Here is a 23,138-nt window from a genome sequence, read left to right as displayed (position 1 = left end):
AAAATTGTTTTCCTTCAAAATGCAGATATTTAAGTGCGACCTGCAATCACAACCACAAGAGGGGCCAAAGCGAAGACAGAATATCACCTCAGGTTGCTGGCGCTTTATTACTTCCATGCCTTTGGTCGTCCTGCCAAAGACCACTCCAACCAAATAGAAAGAAACAAAACCTCCTAAAAGATATTACAACCAAAGTACAGTCACTCGCCAATCCACCACGGCCAAACACCGCTCGGCTCCTGCCAACCCCGTTGGAGCCCACCTCCTGTCTCTTGTACCCAAGTATGACACGCCACTGCCACGTATCCACTTCGATACGAACCCCGGAGGTTTTATATCTTGCACCTCCCTGTCTACGCGAACCTACTCACAACCAACACAAAACCATCTCTCTCGTAAAGTAATCAATAATGAGAAAAGGGGGTGCGGAATTATCCGGTCCAGCTAAGCGGAAGCTTCGACCCGCTTCTTAGACGGCCGCTGAATAGGCCCCACCGGCGAGCGGAAGCGGAAGGTAACCGCGTCGTGGACGCACCAGTGGAAACTCGGGAGACGGCCCTCCGCCCGCGCCTCCTCGCACTCCTCGCACGCCGCCGGACGAGGAGGCGCCACTTCGGCGCTCGTCCGCGACACCCACGCGTACCCGTCCTCCGCCACCGCGAACGGTCCGTACGAGGCGGTCGCCATCGTGGTTGACAGGAGGCACTTCTCACGCTGCAGCTGCAGGTCCCGCAGCTGGGTCCCGTAATCCCACAGCCCCATCCCGGCCATCGCCTCCGGAGCCAATCCGCCGAGCGCCGGGTCGAGGCCACCGGATCCCGCCGGGTTCCGCCTCAGGATCGTCATCTCCGGCACATCCTTCCTCCCCTCCATCCCATCATCCCCGGCGCGGTTCCTCCTCCTCGAGCGGCCCCGCCTCTCCCGGCGGGGCCGGCGGAGGACGGCGAGGACGAAGCAGTCCCTCTCGCGAGCGATGGCGCCGAGGTCGGAGGTCTCGTCGATCGGCACCTTGCGGCGGACCTCGGACGAGGCCCCGGCCTTCCTACGGCGTACGAGCGACATCGAGATCTGGTGGGGAGCGACCCCGATCCTCTGGCTGATGACCGCCTGGAACTTTCCGAACCCCAGCGACGGGGTCACCGAGATGGATCCCATGTCGATCTCCCGATCACCGTCGAAGAAGAGGACGGGAAAGGAGGCGAAGGCCGCTGTCGCGGCCAATCCCGCCGCCATATCACCGGCGAGGCCGGTGCAGACCGGGGTAGGGTTTGTGAGGGTCGGAGAAGGGAAGAAGCATTGGAATCGTGGAGTCTGGATGAGGTTAGAGTGCCAGGCTTTTATAACTGGCTGTTTGAGCCACTGGGTTTTTCGGTGGCTGCGCTGAGGCAGTAGGGATATTTTTGGTAGGAGAATAATTTCCTAGGATCGCTTTGGCCGTAAGGGACTCCTCGTTAAATAATAAAAATAATAATTTTTGTTAATATTTAAAAATATTATTTAAGTTTATAACGTAAACTTGGTTGAGAGTTTTCATCACTTTAAAACAATATTTTATTCCTTTTGATGGATTCACGCTTCTAATCTCTTGCTTGCCTTGTAAGCTATAGAAAAGGGTGTTTTTGTCATTGCAGTAGGTTGAAACCCCGTCGATCGAGATTAACACGGCTTCTACACGTGCTCGACGTCCTCAATTGGGCTGTTTTTAATTTCATTTTATTTGGGTGTTTTTACATATATATTCTTGCATGCTTAAGAAGTATTATATTAAACCTTATAAATTTTAGTAGGTAGTATGAACATCCAAATATTAAGCTCCTTCACACACATCCTTTTTGCTAACATCTATAGTTTTGTTTAATATTACCTAATATAAATTGAATATTATATATTTTAAGTATCTTTAACATTCTCATTATCATTATAAGATTTTAAAGGGTATAAATATAATATTCATACCACCAACTCAACTTTGTTGGTAAATTTTTTCATGGATCCGAATAATGAATGTGATTTATGATGAAATTTTAGTATAACCTTGACAAATTAAAAAGAAATTCTAAGAATTATATGCTACCATTACAATGGTATGATAATAATCATATTAATAATATTTACAAATTATTTATATATTAATATCTAAATATCTCTATCATTCTTACCATTATAATATAAAGCTTATAAGCACATTAATTTCATTAGCAATTTTCAAGTCTCTACTCTATGCAAATTTTTTGGGTTTGCAAGGATATGTATGTCAATTTTGAATATAGAGAAATAATTATTCAAAGGATATTACTATTTATAATCGATTTGTTATTAAACTTTAAATATTCTTAAGATATTTTTTATAAATAGAGGTAAATATCTTTAATTTATAATTTAATTTAATTTTTTTTCTTTTCCCTTCTTGATTTTCTTCTCCTCCTCTTAATCATCGTAAGTGATGCAAAATAACAAAAAAATGATGAAATAAGATCAATTGAAGATCTAAAAGAGTGAGGTGAAAAATAATTTTTGATATTTATTATAATAATTTAATATTTTTAGAGTTATATATATTCTGTATTAATCGAGAATAAGTTGTATTAACTCGAGCGATGGGGATGTGGTAGTTGGGTTATGAATAATAAAATATTATTTTATTATTTTTTTAAAAGAATTATTAATAGTTAAGGTATTGTGAATAGTAAAAAATATATTAAATAGTAAATTTATTATTAAAAGTATTAATTTTACAGAGCATATATGTCATAATTTTGCCTAAATTAATTAATTGAATCGCGCATCTGATTCCACCCCGTCTCGATTACCACCGCCTTCGCGTCCCTTTATTCCCGTTCCTCCTCCCTTCCTTCGATCATCGACGACAAGCTTTCTAGGGTTTCTCAGTTGGATCGGCGGATCGGAGATGAAGATCACCGCCCTCCTCGTGCTGAGAACCACCGGCGCCGGCGACTCCTCCTCCTCCGGGTCATCGGATCCGGTGGTCCTTGCCAACGCCTCGGACGTGAGCCACTTCGGCTTCTTCCAGAGGACGGCCGCCAAGGAGTTCATCCTCTTCGTCGGCCGCACCGTTGCCAATCGCACTTCCCCTGGCCAGCGTCAGTCCGTCCAGCACGAAGGTCCCCTTCCAGATCTCTAATTCCGCTTCCAATTTTCCTGGTGTAATTTTTCCTTCATACGATCCGGTCCGATTTGAGCAATTGGCAGAGATTGAGGTTTAGATGTTTCATCAGTAGGCAAATTTGGTGTTTCCTCTTGTAAAGATTTATCCTATTTCTCTTCTTATGTCATAGAATTAGCAGTTTAATTCTCGTGATATTAGTTTATGAGATCTCGGGATCACGTTAAGCTACACTAGGGGTTCTATATCCTATCCCCTAGAAGCTAGTCAGGAACTCTTTAAAAGGGTAAATTCGGAGTTATAGCCTCTAACATAATTGATGTGAACTCTGGTAGGTTTTTCACTGAATTTGCGTTGGTGGGATCATAGTGAGGATACTGATGTGAAGATGTGATGGATTGATATTGTAAAATGTTCCTGATTCCTTTGATCTTTTTGCAGAGTACAAGGTGCATTCTTACAATCGAAATGGTCTTTGTGCTGTGGCATTTATGGACGATCATTATCCAGTCCGAAGTGCATTTTCTCTCTTAAACAAGGTAGTAAACATTCCCTTTTTTTATAATTTGTTGTCAGTGGTTTTGTTTGTTATGCAGAGGAATAAGTTTTTTGTTTGAAAAGATCCTGCTCCCGTTGTGCATACTTCTTGGTTCTGCCTATGCTTTTACTTCTAAATATATTTCTTCATTGGACTACAGATTGTTCCTCTCTTAAAGCAATGTTATCTTGCTAGTTTTCTTTCTTGTGTACTTGGATTAGCATCGCTGTAAGAGAGTTTCATGGAAAAAGATTCTCTGTTTATTGTGGGGCAAACCTATTGATTATCTTAAGCCTTTTGTCTTAGCAAAGTATTTCCATCCAATTATATTTTTGGTTAAAGATCCATATTCATGCATTCATTGTGTAAGAGGGCATATCAAACATCACTGTCATAAGGACATATCAAACATCACTGTCATATTCTTCTCCTTGTCGCGTCGTGCCGAAGGCCGAAGATGTCTACAGCCTTCGACGTCTTCGCCGAATGCTATAGATGAGGAGAATACCGCGTTCTTCTCCTCGCTGCGTCACACCGAAGGCCGAAGTAGTTTACGGCCTTCGACATCTTCGTCGAACGCCGCAGATGAGGTGAAGAAAAGGAGGCGACGTCGTTAAGGTACGTACGCCTCCTTTTTTAAAATTATATATATACACACACACACCAAGCTGTCACGGACTTAGTTGGTTTTGCCTAAGCCGTGCGGCACCCTTGTGTGTCTGTCCGCAAAGAACAGCCTCCCCGAAACCTCCTATGGTCCCTTAGGACCTACAAAAGAGAAAACGGGTTAGAGAAAGCGTCTCACTTGGGATTCACAAGCAATCATTTCAGTAAACACTTCATAGTCAATGCAAATTACAAATAGACTTTACAAGTTTTGAACGGTCGCACAACAAATGGTCCAAAATGGTCCACTATAGACTGAAAGAAAATGAGGCCGCTAAGCCTACTGCCAGCCCTTTACATGTTGTGCAAAGCATGAACAAACCAAAAGACACGGACATACATAAGCATTACGTCAAACACTTCATTTACAATTTTGACCGTGACATTCTCCCCCACTTATTCCTTCGACGTCCTCGTCGAAGCCTTTGCTGACGCTACAACTCCTTGCCTTTGCTGAGTCTTCAATCTTCTGCTCCTGCTGCAATACACCTCTTGGCTCCCAACTGCTCTTCGCTGCTGTTGTTGAGCAGTCGAACTTTTAATCTGCCATGCTGCTTCAACTCGCCAATGACTTTGACTCTAATGTAGGGTTGGCTGAGTTGTGTTAATCTACTCTTAGTAGCACTGATCACCATTGGTGAGGATTTGATAACTATTGTCTTCCATTTGGTTTCTTCGAAGGGTCTTTAAATATGTGCAGAGTTCCTCTGCTGGATAAATAAGAGAATTGAGATCCTCGATTTCGCTCATTCTCTTAGGAGTTGAGAAGGCAAAGGTTACTTGACTTCGCCTGCCTCCTTGAGGGTTATACTCCATGCATCGAGCTGGTTGTTGGCCTTCGCCTGCTCTTTGCTCACTCTTCTGAAGCACTTGAAGTGTTTGCACTCTTTGCGTTGGGTTAGTTACTGTGATTCACCTTCCCAATGCCATCGAACTTCTGGAATGCAGGAAGTTTTCACCCCAACTTGGAGTAAGTCTCTAATAGTTTTGGTCGCCTCTGGGATTGTATCGTCTTCTCTATCAACCCAACCGCCTACTCCACTGAGTAACAAAGGTACAACACCGCGTACTGCTTACTTCGTTCCTTGGTCGTGCACTCTTTGTATTGACCCGAAGTCCTCAACTTTCGACTATCTTGATGAGAAGCTCGTTGACACCGGTTTTACGAAGTTTCCTGGCCTATGCCCTTCAACCTTATCTCAGTATTTGGAGTTTGCCTCTGCATTCTCCACCTCCTCAGCCCCTTTCACGACCAAGCGCTCTCCCCCCTATGAGAGCAAGGGATCGATGACTTCACGGAAGTCTCGCCTCTGTGGTACCATGACGCTGCCATACCCATAGCCCTACTATCCATCACCTCACATCTGCATCCCTTTCTTCGCGATCGGTAGATCTGCCTCTGTGGCACTCCACTGAGTCCACCTTTATTCTAATCGATGCTTGGTTTTGGGTAGCTAAGTCCCTCTGGACTCGTCGTTGCTTCCTCGTCCCTTTCGGCCCCCTGCTTCAATACCTTTGTGTTCTCTAAGCAATTCCCCTTGGTCGATGGAAAGACAGACCGTAACTCCCATGCATGGCCTCTGCCATCATGTTGTAGGGTTTGTACCGATTTTGTTCTCCTTAGCTTCCTTGGTAGCAACGTTCGCTTACTCGGTCTTGTCCTCTGACTCGTTGGGCTTCCTTAAGCGAATATGAGCTCTGGAGTAGTCCAACTCTCCAGCCGTTCTGATCGTACCTCTGCATGATCAAGTCCCTCCCATGGGACTCGTTGGTATTTGCATTTGAACTTTTCCCTCAGTGGTACACAACCCCCATATGTTGATGACCAAGGCTTTCATCCAATGCAAAATTCGATACACACACAAAAGACTTGCCTTTGCGGTACCATGGCTTTCACTCCTTGAATCCATAGCCTTCGAGCCGTCGTGTTGTTCACCGAAGTGGAGCTCCCAGTAGCTCTCGATCATACCTTCGTATGATATAGTCCCTTACGGGACTAGATTCGTGTGTATTGCATTGCCACGAACTGTTCCACCACGATCCGCTGCATTATATCACCTTCTGGTGACATCTCCATTGTATTCTGATACTTGTGGGATGAACTCGGATTATAATCCCTCCATGTGTGGCCTCTGCCAACATATCGCAAGGCCTCTTCCACTTTCGATTATGTTCGCTCCTTTGGCAATTGACCTTCGTCCACCCGCTCTCGGGTCACACCTAGACGAAGCACGCTCTAGGACAGTCCATCACCTAGTAGCCCCCGAAGTCCACCGACTTCGCTGAAATTGGTGCACCATTGTCTAGATCCTGGGCCTTTGCCCCTATCAGCACAATCTCCACTTTGCACCGCTCCCTTCATGGAAATTTGAATGGTAGCACTGTGGCATATTCTTCAAGAGTACCCACCTCCGCGTCCTCTTGCCTCGTGTCAAGGCCTTCTGAACCCAACTTCGCCTCTGCAAGTTGAGTCGCCTTAATTCTTTCATCAAATGCTTATCCGAGATAAGGTACATGTGCCCAAAAGCTTCCTTCATCTTTGGCACCATGCTAGATGAGTTCGTTCTATCAGAATGAAGGACCCATGAAACGACATGATCTCGCTTTTGCCTCTGCAAGAGTTCATGTCCTTGACCTTTATCTAAGGAAAGCTATGTGCCTCTATTTCATATTTCATCTTCTATGCTGGCTCTCTTCATATGCCTTGGGTACTTCGCCAAGTTACACCCAAGCTGCTTTACTCCTCGATTTGCACTGAGTGATGATGGTCCTCATGCCCACCATTCCACGGGTTAGCCCTCCATTGAGTCTGATCTCCATATCGACTCCAAGTGTGCCTTCATTTGTGTTGCTTTAGATTACTCCCCCACTTGATCTTGCAATTCATCCCCCAATGCATTATCTCAAGCGAGATCGTGTGATTACTCCTTGCCGCTCGCTCGTTCCATTAAGCTTTGTGGAGTTGTTTTGAGGTACTCCTCCTTAACATGTGTGGTCCGTTGCACATGGTTCTCCCGTTGGTGAGTTGGGACTTATCCCTCTTGGATATTTGTCTCGTTGGAGTAACATGTGCGGTCCGTTGCACATGGTTCTCCCTCTGGAGAGCCGGGACTTATCCCTCCTGGATATTTGTCCCGTTGGAGCAACTTCTCTCGTCGCTTCCTTCTCTCTAAAAGTTTCGGAGACCACCATCCCCTTGGACTACTCCGCCTTGCTGAACAAACTGTGCATTGTTCTGCCTCCCGCAAACGCACTTGCTAGATTGCGACTCCACGTCAACACAGTCCCCGCTACACCCCTCAAGGCCTAGCAACATGCTGAACTCGCTGTACAATTCAGTCTCCTACGGATATATCCTTCTCATGTTGAAGAGAAAGTTTCAAAGCTTCAGGGCGTCGAGTTTCGGTCGCCTTGGGTTAGCCACGAGCACTCCATCATTCGCATGCAAGCCCTTTCATGAGTACTGAATTCTTCGAGGTAGCAATTCTTCTCACCTTTGTGAGCTTTTGCAGAACTCTTTCGGTCGTTGAACGACCCATTCCACCTTGCATGGTCTCATCTTTTACCAAGCGCCTCGCTTGCCTTGAGCATCAACAAGTATAGTTGCCAACGTTGAGCCGTAGCTTAAACTCAGTCATTCCAACCTTTGTGCTCTACACATTCTTCCCAGCTTGCTTGTCCTCGTGGTGCCTTTTGCGCGAAAGGTTGACCATTCCTCTGAATGTCAATCTTAGAAGCCCGCTCCTATGAGCGACTCCTTTTCCCTACATCTCCATGCCCGTTTTCCCCCAAACGGTCATGCATGCTGGCTTCCCTCAACGCAGCCCCGTTAGATCCCCCACATTTGTATGCCAAGTGTTTCTATGAGTGCTTGTCTCGCTCTGATGCCATATGTCACGGACTTAGCTGGTTTTGCCTAAGTCGTGCGGCACTCTTGCGTGTCCGTCCGCAAAGATCAGCCTCCCCGAAACCTCCTATGGTCTCTTAGGACCTACAAAAGAGAAAATGAGTTAGAGAAAACGTCTCACTCGGGATCCACAAGCAATCATTTCACTAAACACTTCATAGTCAATGCAAATTACAAACAGACTTTACAAGCTCTGAATGGTCGCACAATAAAGGGTCCAAAATGGTCCACTACAAACCGAAAGAAAATGGGGCTGCTAAGCCTACTGCTAGCCCTTTACATGTTGTGCAAAGCATGAAGAAACCAAAAGACACGGACATACAGAAGCATTACGTCGAACACCCTATTTACAATTTTGTCCATGACAGAGCGGTACACCCTGGCATACCGCTCGGTACACTCGTACCATACCGTACCGAGCAAAGCTCGAAACATTGGTATGGTATGAAATTAAAAACCTTGGTTACAAGCAAGGTAGGCAATACCGAATGATACCGCCCGGTACGGGCGGTACGTACCGGTCCGACGGCATACCGGTACGCGGACCGCCCGCTCCGGGTGGAACAAACAATAATAATAAAATAATATATATATTTATATATAAATATTTTAGAAAAAGGCGACATTCGACGATGTCGCCGAGGCGCCTATTTCGGATTATATATATATATATATATATATATAATTTATATATTATTTATATATTTATATATTTAAATAAACGAGGCGACGTCGCCCTGCGTGGGGAAGGAAAAGGCGACGCCGCCGAGGCGATGTGACGTCGCCTTTTATATATATATATATATATATATATATATATATATATATATATATATATATATATATAAATAAACGAGGTGACGTCGCTGAAGCGACGTCGCCCCGCCTGCGAGAAGAGAGAGGCGACGTCGCTTCGGCGAGGTCCCCGAGTTATATATATATATATATATATATATATATATATATATATATATATATATATATATATATATATATATATATATATATATATATATATATATATACCGAGCGGTATACCGCTCGGTATACCGTTTTGTACCATACCGAGCGAACGTCGAAATGCCGGTACGGTACGGTATTGCGAACCTTAGTCACAAGTCATCATTACCTATGTTTTCACTTTAGTTCTCTGAATTGCTCAAGGGGAAGAAAAAGAAAATATGAAAGAAATAAGATTTGGTTTGATTGCAGATCACAAATTTTAAATGCATATTCCATCTTTACAAGTAATTTCATTCTAAAAAGATGAAACCAATCAGTCAGATATCATTAAAAAAGATGCTTATTTGTTCAAAATAAATCTGAAAATTATCTTCTAAAAACAGATGATTGATTTGATGATGTAATTTTCATAATCATATTCTTTTCTGTTTTCTTTTTTTTTTTGTACTTAATGTCTATAAGAAGGGTAAGAGATTGTAGTTGGGACGTCAATGAAAGAATGAACAAATCAGTTTTTTCTCCTGCAATACGTGTGAGTGGTGTGAGGGAACAATCTTTTCCCTAAAATGAGATTAAGTCATAAAGTTATCTGTTTCTTGTCTCCCCCGAATCTCTTCCCTCATTATCCTACCACTTAAATTCCACCATTATATATTTCCTACAACCTTGTAATCCCTGTTACCTTTGACTTTTCTTTGATTATACATGATCCACCACATTTTAAACTGTTGAAAATATGATATCATTGGAGCTATCCTCAACTTCATGATCAACCAATATGTATTTGAATTTGTGTTACTTGTACTTTCATTTGTTTTGAATTAATTTTTCTGTGAATCAAGCGTGTTTATTGGTCTCCTATCTTCTTTCTCTTTTTTTCCTTTCACTAACTTTTGTCTCAATCCCCTAAGCCTTCTCACCATTTAGGTTATTCTACATCACAACTATTTTATTACATGTGAGTCTAGTTGCTTTTCTAGAGAACATTATCAATTATTATTCATTAATAATGAACAGCACTTATATATTGGTTTAATTTGTCTCCTCACTGAGGTAATTTGCAAAGGATCAATCTCGCGAATGTTATTTCCCTAAGGGTACCGCAGAAATTCTTGAAGGTAATATTTGAAGACCAATGACTAAAGATCTAAGCACCAATTTTAGTGGATGAATTTTATTTGCCATGATTAGAGAACTTGTTTTCATCAAGAACAATGCTACAATCTCTTATTAAAGACATGGAAAGATAGCCTTTTTGATAGTTTGAATCATCTTGTGCAGCTTTTCTATTATTGGGTATGTTATTGAAGGAAGTTTTCACGCCTTGTCTTTGCTTGTTATTATTGATGTGTAAAAGAGTCTAAAGGGATAGCATATCAACTTATCTATGATACTTCCATTGAGATCCAAGCCACAGAGTGCAACTTCCATATGTCTTTCCAGTGGAACATCACTCATCACAAAACAACACAAGGGAAAATGTAGTTCGTAGCTGGACTGGTTAGCCTATGTGCACATCAGTTCCTCTGAGGATATGTGTACTAAATACACAGCCTTGTACAAAATATACTCAACAGTGGTGGGAGCCTTATATCAGTGCGATGGAATCATTCTCCAAAATGATATTTCCTATGCCTCTATGATCAGAATACTCTAGAAGAATGATCATTCCTGTGTTCTGTTCGACAAGAGAAGACTTGGTAATGTTCATGTGCTACTGCAGTATTTTGATTCATCGTATTGAGCTGAGGCCTTTAACTTTTTTCGTGCATCCTTAGTTTGGTTTAACAAAAACATCTTTCATGATCCAATTGTATCTTACAATTGGAAGTTTAAAACAATGCTATGTTCTTCATGTCAGAACTGACTCGACTGCTTCTCCATCCTATGGAATGGGCTCAGTCGACTGGTGAAGCAATCTTGGACATTCTTCTAGTTAAAGAAATATAGTTAAGATGGAGCAAAGTCTGAATGTTTTCTGATAGGAACTATTGTTATGAAGAAAGTACAATCGAAGGATGGCCTTAGAAAAAGTATCCGAATAATGTGTGGTTAGAAAATATGAGATTGTGCTTGATAAGTTGTTGCTGAGTTTCAGAGGGCTTTTAGAAGCATAGTTGCTGACATTGAGTATATAGAAATGGATATCAAGTAATAATAATTGTTTTCAGGCTCAGACTATGAATGTTTTTAACCTTTCACTTACGGTATAAATAGTTGTCATCTGTCATCTATTTCTTCCTGCCTACTAAAGCAACTGCTACTGAAACTTCCAGCAGTTTTTGAGGTCTTTGGCCCAATTAACTTATTTTTTGTGTCTTGAGAAGTTGCATTGAATTTTTTTGCAAGATCATGTTGCACAAAATTTTTCATTTCTTTCTCAGCCACACCTGAACTGGGCTCTATGGTTCTTAGATTGCTTCCTAGGTATAGGAAATTATGTTCTAAACTGTATTCTTGATATGTTCCTGAAAAGTTTCCATAGTGGTTTTCTTGTTTTGCTGGACATGGCAGCTTCACAATTGTAATTAATATACTTTAAATGCTATTTCCTTGTTTTGAGGTCTGGGGCCAGCAATATAAGTAAGGTTTTTACCTTGTCCTATTATCATGTTTCAGTTTTCACCATGACTTAAATGTTGGTTGTTCTGGGGTACCTGAATTAATTTTAACCTACTTTTCACTTTGCATAAATCTTACATAATTGTAAATTCATGTAGGTACTAGATGAATATCAGAAGGCTTTTGGGGAATCTTGGAGAGTCCAACAGACAGATTCTACTCAACCATGGCCATATCTAACTGAAGCTTTGACAAAATTTCAGGTCTGTCTTCTCAATTGTGAATTTTCAGTCATGTCTAGTATTTGGTTTTATAATAGTCTCACTCGATGCAGCAGTCTGAGGTAGATAACTTCAAGAAACTATATCTGAAGTAATATCTGCGTTTTAAATCATAAACATGTTCTCTTCCTTTTCTTTAATTTATGTTCTGAAAATGCTGAAATAACTTCCGGAGTGATTGCATTTGAATCTTTACCATCGAACAGACTTTTTTCCCTTTTCACTGTTAGCTTTCAGTTCAACCATTTTATTTCATTCTATTTCAGTTGCATATAATTATTTACCTTATAAATTTCTATAATAACCTTTCTTTTACATTTTTTAGGACCCTGCAGAAGCTGACAAGTTGTTGAAAATACAGAAGGAGCTGGATGAAACTAAGATTATTCTAGTAAGTATATTTATGCAGAAGGTCATGATGCTCCTGTAGATTCTTAATTATGATTCATGTGTATTGCTTAGCATTTTACTTTAATGGAAAAAAATGAAAGTCATGTTGACCAAGAAGGATACCTATTGTATTGTTTATCTTTATTTGTCTGAAGATTGATTTTACGGCAAAAAAGGAAGAAAATTGTTGACTAGAGAAGAACTTGGGTAGTTCTGCTACCTAGAATTTATCATCAGGTTTTAGTAAGTGTCAGTTCGGAATAATTCAGTTTGATCTGTGACTGACGCAGCTGTCTGCTGGGTTATCCTTTTGATATAAAATGTATAAAATGTGTTGAAGTTATTAGGAAGAACTTTTTATGTAACCCTCATGAGGTATGAGTCGCCTTAATGGAGTATATTTATAGTACTTTTCGTGTTGAGTTTGCTCGACTGACATAAATAAGAGGAAGGGTTTTTTCATTTTATTTTATCTTTGTTTTGCTGATGCTTTGTTGCTGCCAAAAATAATTAGATAAGCTTCTGCATTGCATGTTCAGTTTGTCAAAATTCTCATACTCAACTAGACTGACATATAAATAAGAAGACTAGTTTTTCATTTTAATTCATCCTTGTTTTGCTGATGCTTTGTTACTGCCAAAAATAATTAGATAAGCTTCTGCATTGCATGTTCAGTTTGCCAAGATTCTCATACTCAACTAAACAAGTGAGAGGACTCTAATTTTTTAATAAGAGGATCTGTAGACAACAGTTTACTGTTTCCAATTATGTTGGCTCTTCTACTAATTTTCAGTTGGGCTTCACTTGCAAGACTGTCTTAGGCATTTCTTTTGAAGTTTCATACATTCCCCTTTAGTTTTGTTACCAGACAAGTGATAAGATAATCGTATTTCTATTCTTTGAAAAATGATCTGCAGACAGAAGTCATTCGGTCCAGTGATGTTGCTTTCTGTGTGTACATGTGCATATCTGTCTGTATGTAATAACCCTTTGTTTAAGTCTGACATGTTTGCACTTGGTAAAATCATCATTGAGCACATTATCATTATTCTAGTTTGTTGTGATTATGGTTTTCATGATTCTTCTTTTGTAATTGTTGGTCCCGGCAGGTTCTCCATGTAAAGTACATCCAATTTTTCTTCTTGCATCTCATGAAAGTTAAATGACAACATGTTGATCCTTGTTTTAGTTAATTGATGTGAATAAACAATGTTATAGCAGAAAATATAAGATGATCACTGTTGATCCTTGTTTTAGTTTCTGGTAGTGAGCTTATATGGAACTTATCAATAGCTTTTACTGACTGGTGTCCTCCTGTACTTGAAACTGATGCAGCATAAGACTATTGATAGTGTGCTCGCACGAGGAGAGAGATTGGATAGCCTAGTTGAGAAGAGTTCAGATCTGAGTGCAGCATCACAGGTGAGCATGCACAAAGCAAAAAACAAAAACTTTAAGCTGACATCTTGATCCATAAGCACATATACAACACGATTTGTTAATGTCATTTGTTGTCAAGCATAAAAATGAACACAATACTCTGTGCAATTGTGTGAAACCAAAGGCACCACATGCCATGTCTTCTGTTTCCTAGTGGTATCCACATGCTCCATATTGATAACCACCATACCCCAGGCAAGAATAGGGTGCAGTTATATTTCTGTCACAGGCAAGCGTCCTCATTGTTTAACAAAGTTAGAAACACTATCCATGTCAACCAGGCAAGATTAGGGAAAATGACAACTTAGTTACATGAAGTTGTAATGTTTTTACTCTTGCTGTTTATCACTGTTTCATAGCACAAGTATGCAATGTTGCAGATAAATTGAACATTTTGAACTGACTGCTTTTTGGGCCTTCCTTTTCCCCTTTTATGAGCAGATGTTCTATAAGCAAGCCAAGAAAACCAACCAATGCTGTACCATGCTGTGAAACCACCTCGAACTCTTGTCATTACCATAACAATCGTGATCCGTGGTGTAAGCTCTGCCTATTTGGATACGTAGATATGGTTTATGTACCCCTGTTGTCATCATTCCTTCTGATTGCTGAATACCCTCCCTTGCTGTACTCTTTCTTCTCTGCTAATAATTACATTGATGTGGTTGTGGCACAAAGTAACCATGGTGTTTTTCATCCATGTCCGGAGACTGCATCCATTTCCTCTTCATTCGGTGTCTTAGTCTAAAATTTTCCTTTTCTGACGAGGAATTGATTGTTGAAATTTCTTGGAACTTTGCCCTTTTGTTTCATGTGGTCATATGCTTGGATGGAAGCTTTTGTTGGTTGATTACCAGCTTTTTAACATGTAAAACCCCCCTTTTTATTCGCTCGTAAATCTCACATTGCTGGTCGTTAATGTGCTCGACTTCTGTTCAGCAATTTTACTGCATAAAAAAACGCATGCATGCCTGCATCCACCCATCGTTCATATTTTTGTGCACTTATGTGACAGCTCGAATACACACCCACAAACGGTGGAGGAAGGCGTCACCGAACGAAAGCCCAGATATCAGAGTCAACGAAATCTGGTTCATCTCAATCCTTTTCTTAATTTTCCTTTCTTTTGGACTGACTTCTTTTTTTTCTTTCCTTTTATATTCCCCTTTCCACGCTACCTTCAGAAACTTTGCATAATTCAACCACACAAAGCTACCTAATTCCATGGCAACTGATATCAGAGCTCGTAAAACGATTAACTAATTTGATCTCCACTAATTAATGAATATATATATATATATATATATATATATATTTGCTTGGCTTTAAGGATGCAATTTTTATCCAACAATGCACCTTCTCTTCCTATCTGCATTTGTTACATCGAGTACTAAAAATAAGAATAACGAATGAAAACCGGACATCCTTTGATTGTTTTAATCATTTCCAAAATGACAGGATAAACTTTCCGGTTGAGAACATCTTTTTTAACTCATTCCATGACAACAGAAAACGAAAGAAGTCTGTTGATAGAGACAGGAAGAAAAATTAAAGAGAGGGGTGAATAAGACCACAACAAACAAACTCGTAGCATCATATGCCATGACTCGTGTGGTTGATTAGCAATACAGGGACACCCTGCAATGACGCACACTTGTTTTTTTGTTTTTCCTTCTCCTTTCTATACAACTCTTTAAAGAGAGAGAGAGAGAGAGAGAGAGAGAAAAGATAAATAATGAGATGGAAACACAGCCATCATTTCTTCTTGCACGTCCACATCTTGTTTTACCACTACCTATCCTGAATGCAGACCTTTGTACACCATGCAAGTTCACTCAACACATCACTGGAAACAAATCTCGAGTCATCAAGCAGCTACGGTTTCTACAGTTGCGATGCCCTCGAGCAGCCTTCCTACTACCACTCCATAGAGCTTGTTCTTCGCAGAGGTCGGTTTGGTCTTTTACTCTCTGTTACTGGTACTACATTTTCTGTAAGCTGCAAAATGATTTTAAACTATGAATTAATAACTACAAGTGATTAGTAAAATGCATCTCTATTGTTAGATAATAGACAGGTACTCAGAAGATTTTTTTTTAGTGCAAGCCAAACTTTAATATGACCTTGCCTAAACTCTTGTTTCCTTTTTCCAATTTTAGGACTACATGGTAGATATTCCACCAAGCATGCAGCATGACAGCAGACTTCTTAAACAAAATAACTGATTGGCACAGGTTTCATACATCATTGAGTAAATTTCATGGTCTTAGATGTGGACACACAAATTAATATGGAGGGAAATCAACAAATTTGAATCCATAAAAGAAGGAATAGACATACTCAATATTCTAGGGTTCTACCAGCCTTCTTTTTAATATAAATATGCAGAGGAGACCGAGAAAGACATACATCATTAATTAAATTTCATGGTCTTAGATGTGGACACAAATTAACATGGAGGGAAGTCAACAAATTTGAAACTATAAAAGAAGGAATAGACATACTCAATATTCTAGGGTTCTACCAGCCTTATGGATGTACTGTTCCTTTTTTAAATATAAAGATGCAGAGGAGACCAAGAAAGACAGACATCATTGAGTAAATTTCATGGTCTAATATGTGGAAACACAAATTAACATGGAGGGAAATCAACAAATTTGAAAGTATAAAAAAAAGGAATAGACATACTCAATATTCTAGGGTTCTCCTAGCCTTGTGGATGTACTGTTCCTTCTTTTAATATAAAGATGCAGAGGAGACCAAGAAATACATACATCATTGAGTAAATTTCATGTTCTTAGAATGTGAACACACAAATTAACATGAAGGGAAATGAACAAATTTGAAACTATAAAAAAAAGGAATAAACATACTCAATCTTCTAGGGTTCTCCCAGCCTTAGGGATGTACTGTTCCTTTTTTTAAATATAAAGATGCAGAGGAGATCAACAAATACACAAAGTACGACCTGCGACTGCTGGTGTCAAGAAGAAAAGCTCAAACTTGGTACTGACACTTCAGAAAATTTTAATTTCCTTTAGCATGTATGAATTGAATGTAACAAGTTGAGATTATCACAAGCTCAGAATCTGTGCTCTTATCACCAACTGTTGATTACTCCTCATCAAAACACATTGTTGTTCCATATAACAGGTAAGCTCCCCAACTTTTGCTTTTCCGTACAGCAGTAAAAAGGTTTCCAACAGCCATCTAGCAACCTGTCTTATCTACCATGGGCCCTTCAGGGGATCCATATACTTCTTATGCACCCACAACTGGTGGTGGTACAACCTTACCAGTGTACAAAAAAAGGAAAATATTGAGAAGTTCTAAAGATTATGATGCCCAATTCCCTGAAAGCACAATTATCTGCTGAAACACAAGCACCATCATGATGGATTGCTCCAGAAGATCATGCATTCATCAAGTACATCAAACCACAATCTAAGTCACAGTAGAAGTGGATTATCCAAAGGCATACGACAAGTACATGGGCTTTATTCTTCATTCGTTTGAAGCAGAAAAAGCATCAATTACATGAGAAATAGCCCAAAAACATATCGGCTGATCATAACGCCAATGGGGAAAGTTCATTCAACAGATAACTAATGCATAGGCATTCAGAACCAACGTCACCAGACCAATCAGTCCCTGCAGTAAGTCAAATGCATAACTAATTTTGAGAAGATCTCAAGGCTAATCCATGTGGTGGAAGTGACTAATGACGATCGATGTAGGTTTTACTTAATGTAGGTAGCTTTCAAGTTGGCTACAACCCATTTTGGATGGTGATTTTCTTAGGTGATTAACAAATAGGAAAGTCATTAACTAGGATTTAGAATTAGGAAGTTTCAAATGTCTCATAAATAAGTTTTTATGGGTTAAAAATTACCAAAAAAGGGAATATTATAGAGAAAGTTTTTGGGAGGTAACTTTGAGATAGAGAGCATTAATTTTATAAATATATTTTAATTTTTGCCTTGCAGAATCCAAAGCACCTTTTTTTCTCTTTTTCCTCTATCACACCTGTGCATTATCAATGCTTTCTCTTCTTCACTACTATAATTGAGGATCTATTACTCTTTTACCAAGATAGCAGAGTCCTGACTATTATCTACCTCTATTCAACTGCACATTCATTCATTATTATAATCTAAGAATATATAATAGATTTCGGCTAAAATCAGCATATAAAAACCCATTGTAAGTTCATATGAAAAGATGATAAAAATTTAAAATCCTTAACTGATCCATTATACCAAATAGAATATCAAATACATCATTCAAAGTTATATTATGATATAAAAAAACATTTTTGCTAAACCATAAAATGGAATATAATACTTCCAGTGAGATAATAGGATGAAATGCTTTTGAAGATATCTCTTTATGGAATCTCCGAAAGAAAATTTAAATACGAGTTTTCTTCAGAGACAAGCCAATTACAGTGCATGAAGACAAAAACTGGTCATTCACATAAGCTTAAGCAATTTAAGATTGAGAAGAATAGTTGATTAGACTGTTAACTTAGGCAGGAAAAAACAAATAATTGTTTGAAATTAAATCCATGGCAGAGTTCTAAATCTGTTATTGATAAGTTTTGACTCTTTTGACCCAGTCATTGCATTAAATTAACCTTCAGATCCAATTAACACTTTAGATCATGATCATCTGAGAATTTCGTGATGTTTCTTCACAATATGACCTTTGATTAATCAGAAGCAAACATAATTATCTTGACCAACTGAACAATCATTTGGCTATAGTAGCAGGAACTAGACTAAGGTCTCACATTACTGCAGAAGCTTTAAAATTTAGAAGGAATAGTGTGCATTTAGTAGAACCGACCATGGGGCATCTGAAAGAACATTTCAATGATTGACCCAACTGTGACTGATTGATTCTAACTATCATTCCAGAATGCACTTCAAATTATGGAAACAGGCAGTTTCAATAAACTGCCTACTAATAGTAGGCATGTGTTCATCACAAAAATGGACTAACATTCTTCATTGTAAAATTAATTAACAAACATTTCATATGTCTATCATGTTTACTTCAGATGCATGTGTTCATCACAAGAATGGACTAACATACTTTATCATGCATCAAACTAATAGTAATAAGATACATGTACATATAGATCCTGACATGTATAGTACAATAAAATTGTTTTGGATATTTACAATTCCTACACTCTCATAACTCCCTTCATTTCTGACTTAAGTAAAAAGGATACAATCAGAATGATACATGGTACAACAATGTAACATTCATGAAAAATATTGGTGTAACAAAATCTTATCTGGCAAGGTGAGGAAGACCAAAATGATAATACAATGGTCATGACTGTCAAAAGTTTACTAAAAAAATAAATGTAACTTGCTTCAGTGTCAAGAACAACAATAAGCAAAATATGTTTATCTCTGATTTACACTCATACCTGCTTAAACCTCGTTCTTTTCAGCTCCTCCTGCAATTAATAATTTGTTTAATGAGAACCCATCATGAAACAGTGATCACTAAGTCTGAAAGTAAGACTGGAAAAGAAGTTTATATTTCTTATCCATAATCCCAATGGTATTCTACATATGAAAGCTACATTTAGGTTTAAAGCCTTTTGTACTGTGTGCATAATCTACACTTCTAAAACTGATTCACTAAAAATTTTGTTGCCCAAATCTCTCGATCACAAAGACATGAAATTTGGTCCTATTGATGACTAGCCTATAAACATAGTCATTTTCCCCACCAGTGAACGGTATACCAGCAGACAATTCATGACATATACTTAGTGACCATATAAGTTAAGCAAGTAGTAGAACTTCAAACTGCACTATTTTACTTGAGGTGTTGCATTACCAGAGATCTCAACAACTGTGCCTTGTCCTGCTCCAATCGTGCAACCAAAGATTCAAGCTCAGCAATATAAGCCTACAAATTAAACACATTTCAAGAGTTGAAATTTTTGTTCCACCACTTCTCTTTTAGTGATCAAACCAACTTCTCGATGGAAAATGATAGATCAAGGACCTGTTTCCTCTCCCTCGATCTAGCAGCAGACTCCCTGTTCTTGATCATCCTCTTCTGACGCTGTAAAGTGGCTCTATCCACCGGATCCAACATCGGCCTCTTTTTCCCTCTCCCGCCCCTTTCAGCACCCTCCGCTTTCCCCAACCCCGCGGCAAACTGCTGCTGTTGGACTAACCGATCCACCATGATGGGACTCGGCCCCAAAACCACCGGGCTCCAACCGGACGCAACGCCGACGTCCTCCTCCCCCACCGCGCCCGCCCGCGCCAGGAAGTCCTCCAGCGTCATCTCCGCGACCGATCCGTCCCCGCCGTCCGGCCTCCGGTCAGCGCCCATCTGTCGCCACACCTCCTCCACTGCCTTTTCCCCGACGACCTTGGGTAGCACGAAGCTCCCCTGCCGCAACATCGGGTCTCCCCCCTCGCCGCCCCTGCCGCCGCCGTATATGTTGCGGAAGAGGTCCTCCATGCTCATGGATCCGAGGGTCTTTCCGAGGCCCCTTCCACCGCCGCCACTGACGGAGCTCTGGAGGTCCGCGATGGGGAGGGAGCATGCGGATGACTGGCGCGTGAGATCGGAGTTCGCGGACGGGGACGACGCCATCACCCGCGACGACGCCATGAACCGCCGAGGGGTTTTCGAAGGGTGACTTAGGGTTAGGGTTTCAATCGCTCCACTTGCTTCTCAGCAAGGTTCGTCGTCTCCGCGTGGTGTCCGCGGAAGAGGAGGCCCGAACTCGAATTTATTGACCGGCGAGGGGGCTCCGTGGTCAAAGAGGAGGAGTAAGAAAAGCGTGGGCCCCATCGAAACCGCCAATGAACACGGGACGTGGAGGATTGACCGTAGGATTTGTGGTCATCGCGTTTCCTTCCTCTGGGAAGTCCGAGCTGTATAAGGGACCACGTCGTGGGACGGAATTGGACGAAACTTTCCCTCCCCAAACGATCTTCCCCCCGACCATCTCCTCGCCTTCTATGATCGAATGTGAGGCCCACATATGCTCCAGAACAGGGCCCCGGTACTCCTGGATCCCCTTGGGACCGGGGGACAAGCCCCTTGGGGACGCGTACTTGAATCCTGATTAGCGGGGATAAATCCTGTAATAAAGCTTTTTTCCTTTCATGATTAACAAAATCCTGAAGTATATAAATATATATATATATATATATATGTATATATAAAAGGTATTATTACTTTAATGTTAAAGTTGAAATTGATGCCCTAAAGAATATTACATATACATTGATAGCCTAAGAAATATTACATGTATTTTCCTTCTAAATTTAGTAACTGTTGGGTTGTGACACTAGAGAGGTTTCAAGAAGTTCCTTATACTCATAAATGGGGACAGAGAGTTTATGGTAGATATTGTAATATAAACATATTCATAATCCTAAGCATGATTTGTCTTCCAATCTAAGCATGATTCACATGGAATAATGGAAATATAATGGGACCCCAGACAAGGTTTTCTTATGTCAATTATTAGCATGTATTGATGTGGACCCCATAACCTAAGTATTTTCTTTTTAATTTAAAAGAGGTGGATGAGGATGCAACAAAATATTTACTTATAGATATAATAAATCATTGTGAGAAAAACAAGACTAAAAGAAATGTATTGAAGAGGATTAAAGGAGATCAGACACTAGAGGAAAAAAAAAAAAAAGGTAGAAAGGAAAAAAAAATCCAGAAAATTTTTAGTTGTCTAATGTGGATGCCGAAAATAATATATAGCATGTCATGTCAGATAAAAGAAAATTTTAAACTATGCAAGACTATATAGCGTACTCAATAAGAATATGTCAATACTTGAAAAATATATTAGTTAAATATCGAATTTTTTCTCCCAAGCGGATATATCAAATGTAAAAAGATATTTTGGTTACGTCAAATATCTTAGATTTTTTATTATAGGTAAATATATCATGCACAAAAGGGATATTCTAGTCATGTTAAATATCCTGAATAATCACATAACAGAGATGCTTTAATAGTTAGGTTACTTTAGATTTTTTTTCTTTCATAAAATCACATACAAAATGGGATATTTTGGTCACATTGAGTGTTTTAAATTTTATTGTCTTGAACAAATGCATCGTGTATAAGAGAAATACTTTAAACGTTCTTTTTTCCATAAGCAGATGGCAAAGAAAACACTTTAATTATGTTAGATTTTTTAGATGTCTTTTTGTCTTTAAAGGATGTATATATATATAAATAAATAAATATTTTGAGTGCATTAGGTGTTTTGGGTTAAAAAAAAAAACCTTATGTATATTTGTGTTTTTAAATTTAATACTATTCTAGTATAGTGGTGAGCGGGTTTCCTCCTAAAGAGTGATCAATCTCTAAGTTGCAACGCGGCAAACACATATCTTTTTAGTCAAGTAGGGAGTGGTCGAAGTGGGCATGTCTTTTTAGTGAATAAATATATCGTAGTGAGTGAGTCAGCATGATCCGGTCTATGGGTTGATGTCGGGAGTTCTTTATTGACTGAGCTGGACGTCGAGGTAGGTCGGGTCTTCGCTATGGGGTGTTGGTCAACGTTTCTCAATCGGGGCGCCGTCTGCATCAAGCTGCATCCCTCCGTTCCTAGGCTAGGTGACAACTCACCCTTGTTCACTAGATGGTGATTTTCGGGTCGAGGTGCTCATGGCTGGGGGGGGGGTGGTCGCTTTCCTGCAAAAAAGGCTTTCGTTTGGTGATTCCCAATTTTGGCCCCTTCGACGAGTAAGTTAGTTCGTATGGGAGTTGTTTTTTATTTCTTTTTCTCTCCCTCTGGTCGGACGCCGGCCAGAGACTTTTATACTATTGTACGAGGGTCGGTCGCACGCGGGTTTGACGTGGCTGCTGACTCTCGTGGTACTGCTGACTAGCCACCGTCTTGGGACGTGCGGAGCGACGTCAGACGACATCGCCCCAAGCTCACGGGATGGAACATGTGGAACAACGTTTCGGTATGGCTTTTAACTTAATGTGTGGCGTCAGCGTTCTAACTTGGCGTGTGGTGTCGGCTGTGATGCAAATGGCTGTGGCACACCTCGCAAGCGTCAACTGTGACGTGACTTAGGCCCAAAATTCATCTTATCAAAATCTTATCACAGGGCAGTTGCCCTTTCGAAGCTGAGTTGAAGGCTGAAGATGTCTCAAATGCACAATAACCAATTTGAGACATCAAATCATCTTGAGATTGTGATTGTCTTAACAGTGTGGTTAACTCGGGAGTGCAAT

The 23,138-nt window shown here is 40.2% G+C and overlaps 3 protein-coding genes across 4 annotated transcripts; 1 reads left to right on the top strand and 2 right to left on the bottom strand.

The window, feature by feature from the left end:
- Nucleotides 1-83: 83 nt before the first annotated feature.
- LOC135630664 (uncharacterized) lies at nucleotides 84-1,329 on the bottom strand. Its single transcript, XM_065137774.1, has one exon. It carries the CDS (start codon nucleotides 1,231-1,233, stop codon nucleotides 445-447), a length of 789 nt encoding a protein of 262 aa, XP_064993846.1. The 5' UTR covers nucleotides 1,234-1,329; the 3' UTR covers nucleotides 84-444.
- Nucleotides 1,330-2,775: 1,446 nt separating this feature from the next.
- On the top strand, nucleotides 2,776-14,601 carry LOC135630666 (VAMP-like protein YKT61). The gene is made up of 6 exons (XM_065137776.1): nucleotides 2,776-3,122; nucleotides 3,566-3,663; nucleotides 11,919-12,023; nucleotides 12,367-12,432; nucleotides 13,767-13,853; nucleotides 14,313-14,601. The coding sequence occupies exons 1-6, from the start codon at nucleotides 2,909-2,911 to the stop codon at nucleotides 14,361-14,363; spliced, it is 621 nt and encodes a 206-aa protein (XP_064993848.1). The 5' UTR covers nucleotides 2,776-2,908; the 3' UTR covers nucleotides 14,364-14,601.
- An 866-nt stretch (nucleotides 14,602-15,467) lies between these two features.
- Nucleotides 15,468-20,645, bottom strand: LOC135586913 (bZIP transcription factor 12-like). 2 transcript variants are annotated; one of them, XM_065137772.1, is made up of 4 exons: nucleotides 19,905-20,642; nucleotides 19,734-19,805; nucleotides 19,315-19,344; nucleotides 15,468-15,869 (listed from the first exon to the last, which is right to left on the bottom strand). In XM_065137772.1, the coding sequence occupies exons 1-4, from the start codon at nucleotides 20,523-20,525 to the stop codon at nucleotides 15,789-15,791; spliced, it is 804 nt and encodes a 267-aa protein (XP_064993844.1). In that variant the 5' UTR covers nucleotides 20,526-20,642; the 3' UTR covers nucleotides 15,468-15,788. The 2 variants fall into 2 exon arrangements, with proteins under 2 accessions (XP_064993844.1, XP_064993845.1); XM_065137773.1 differs by lacking the exon at nucleotides 15,468-15,869 and adding an exon at nucleotides 15,876-17,522 and having other exon boundaries at nucleotides 19,905-20,645.
- Nucleotides 20,646-23,138: the final 2,493 nt, after the last annotated feature.

The sequence above is a fragment of the Musa acuminata genome, chromosome BXJ3-2, assembly GCF_036884655.1.
Source record: "Musa acuminata AAA Group cultivar baxijiao chromosome BXJ3-2, Cavendish_Baxijiao_AAA, whole genome shotgun sequence".
NCBI classification, from domain to species: Eukaryota; Viridiplantae; Streptophyta; class Magnoliopsida; order Zingiberales; family Musaceae; genus Musa; species Musa acuminata.
Note: the sequence above shows the minus strand (reverse complement) of the source record. Positions and strands in the feature narration are given on the sequence as shown.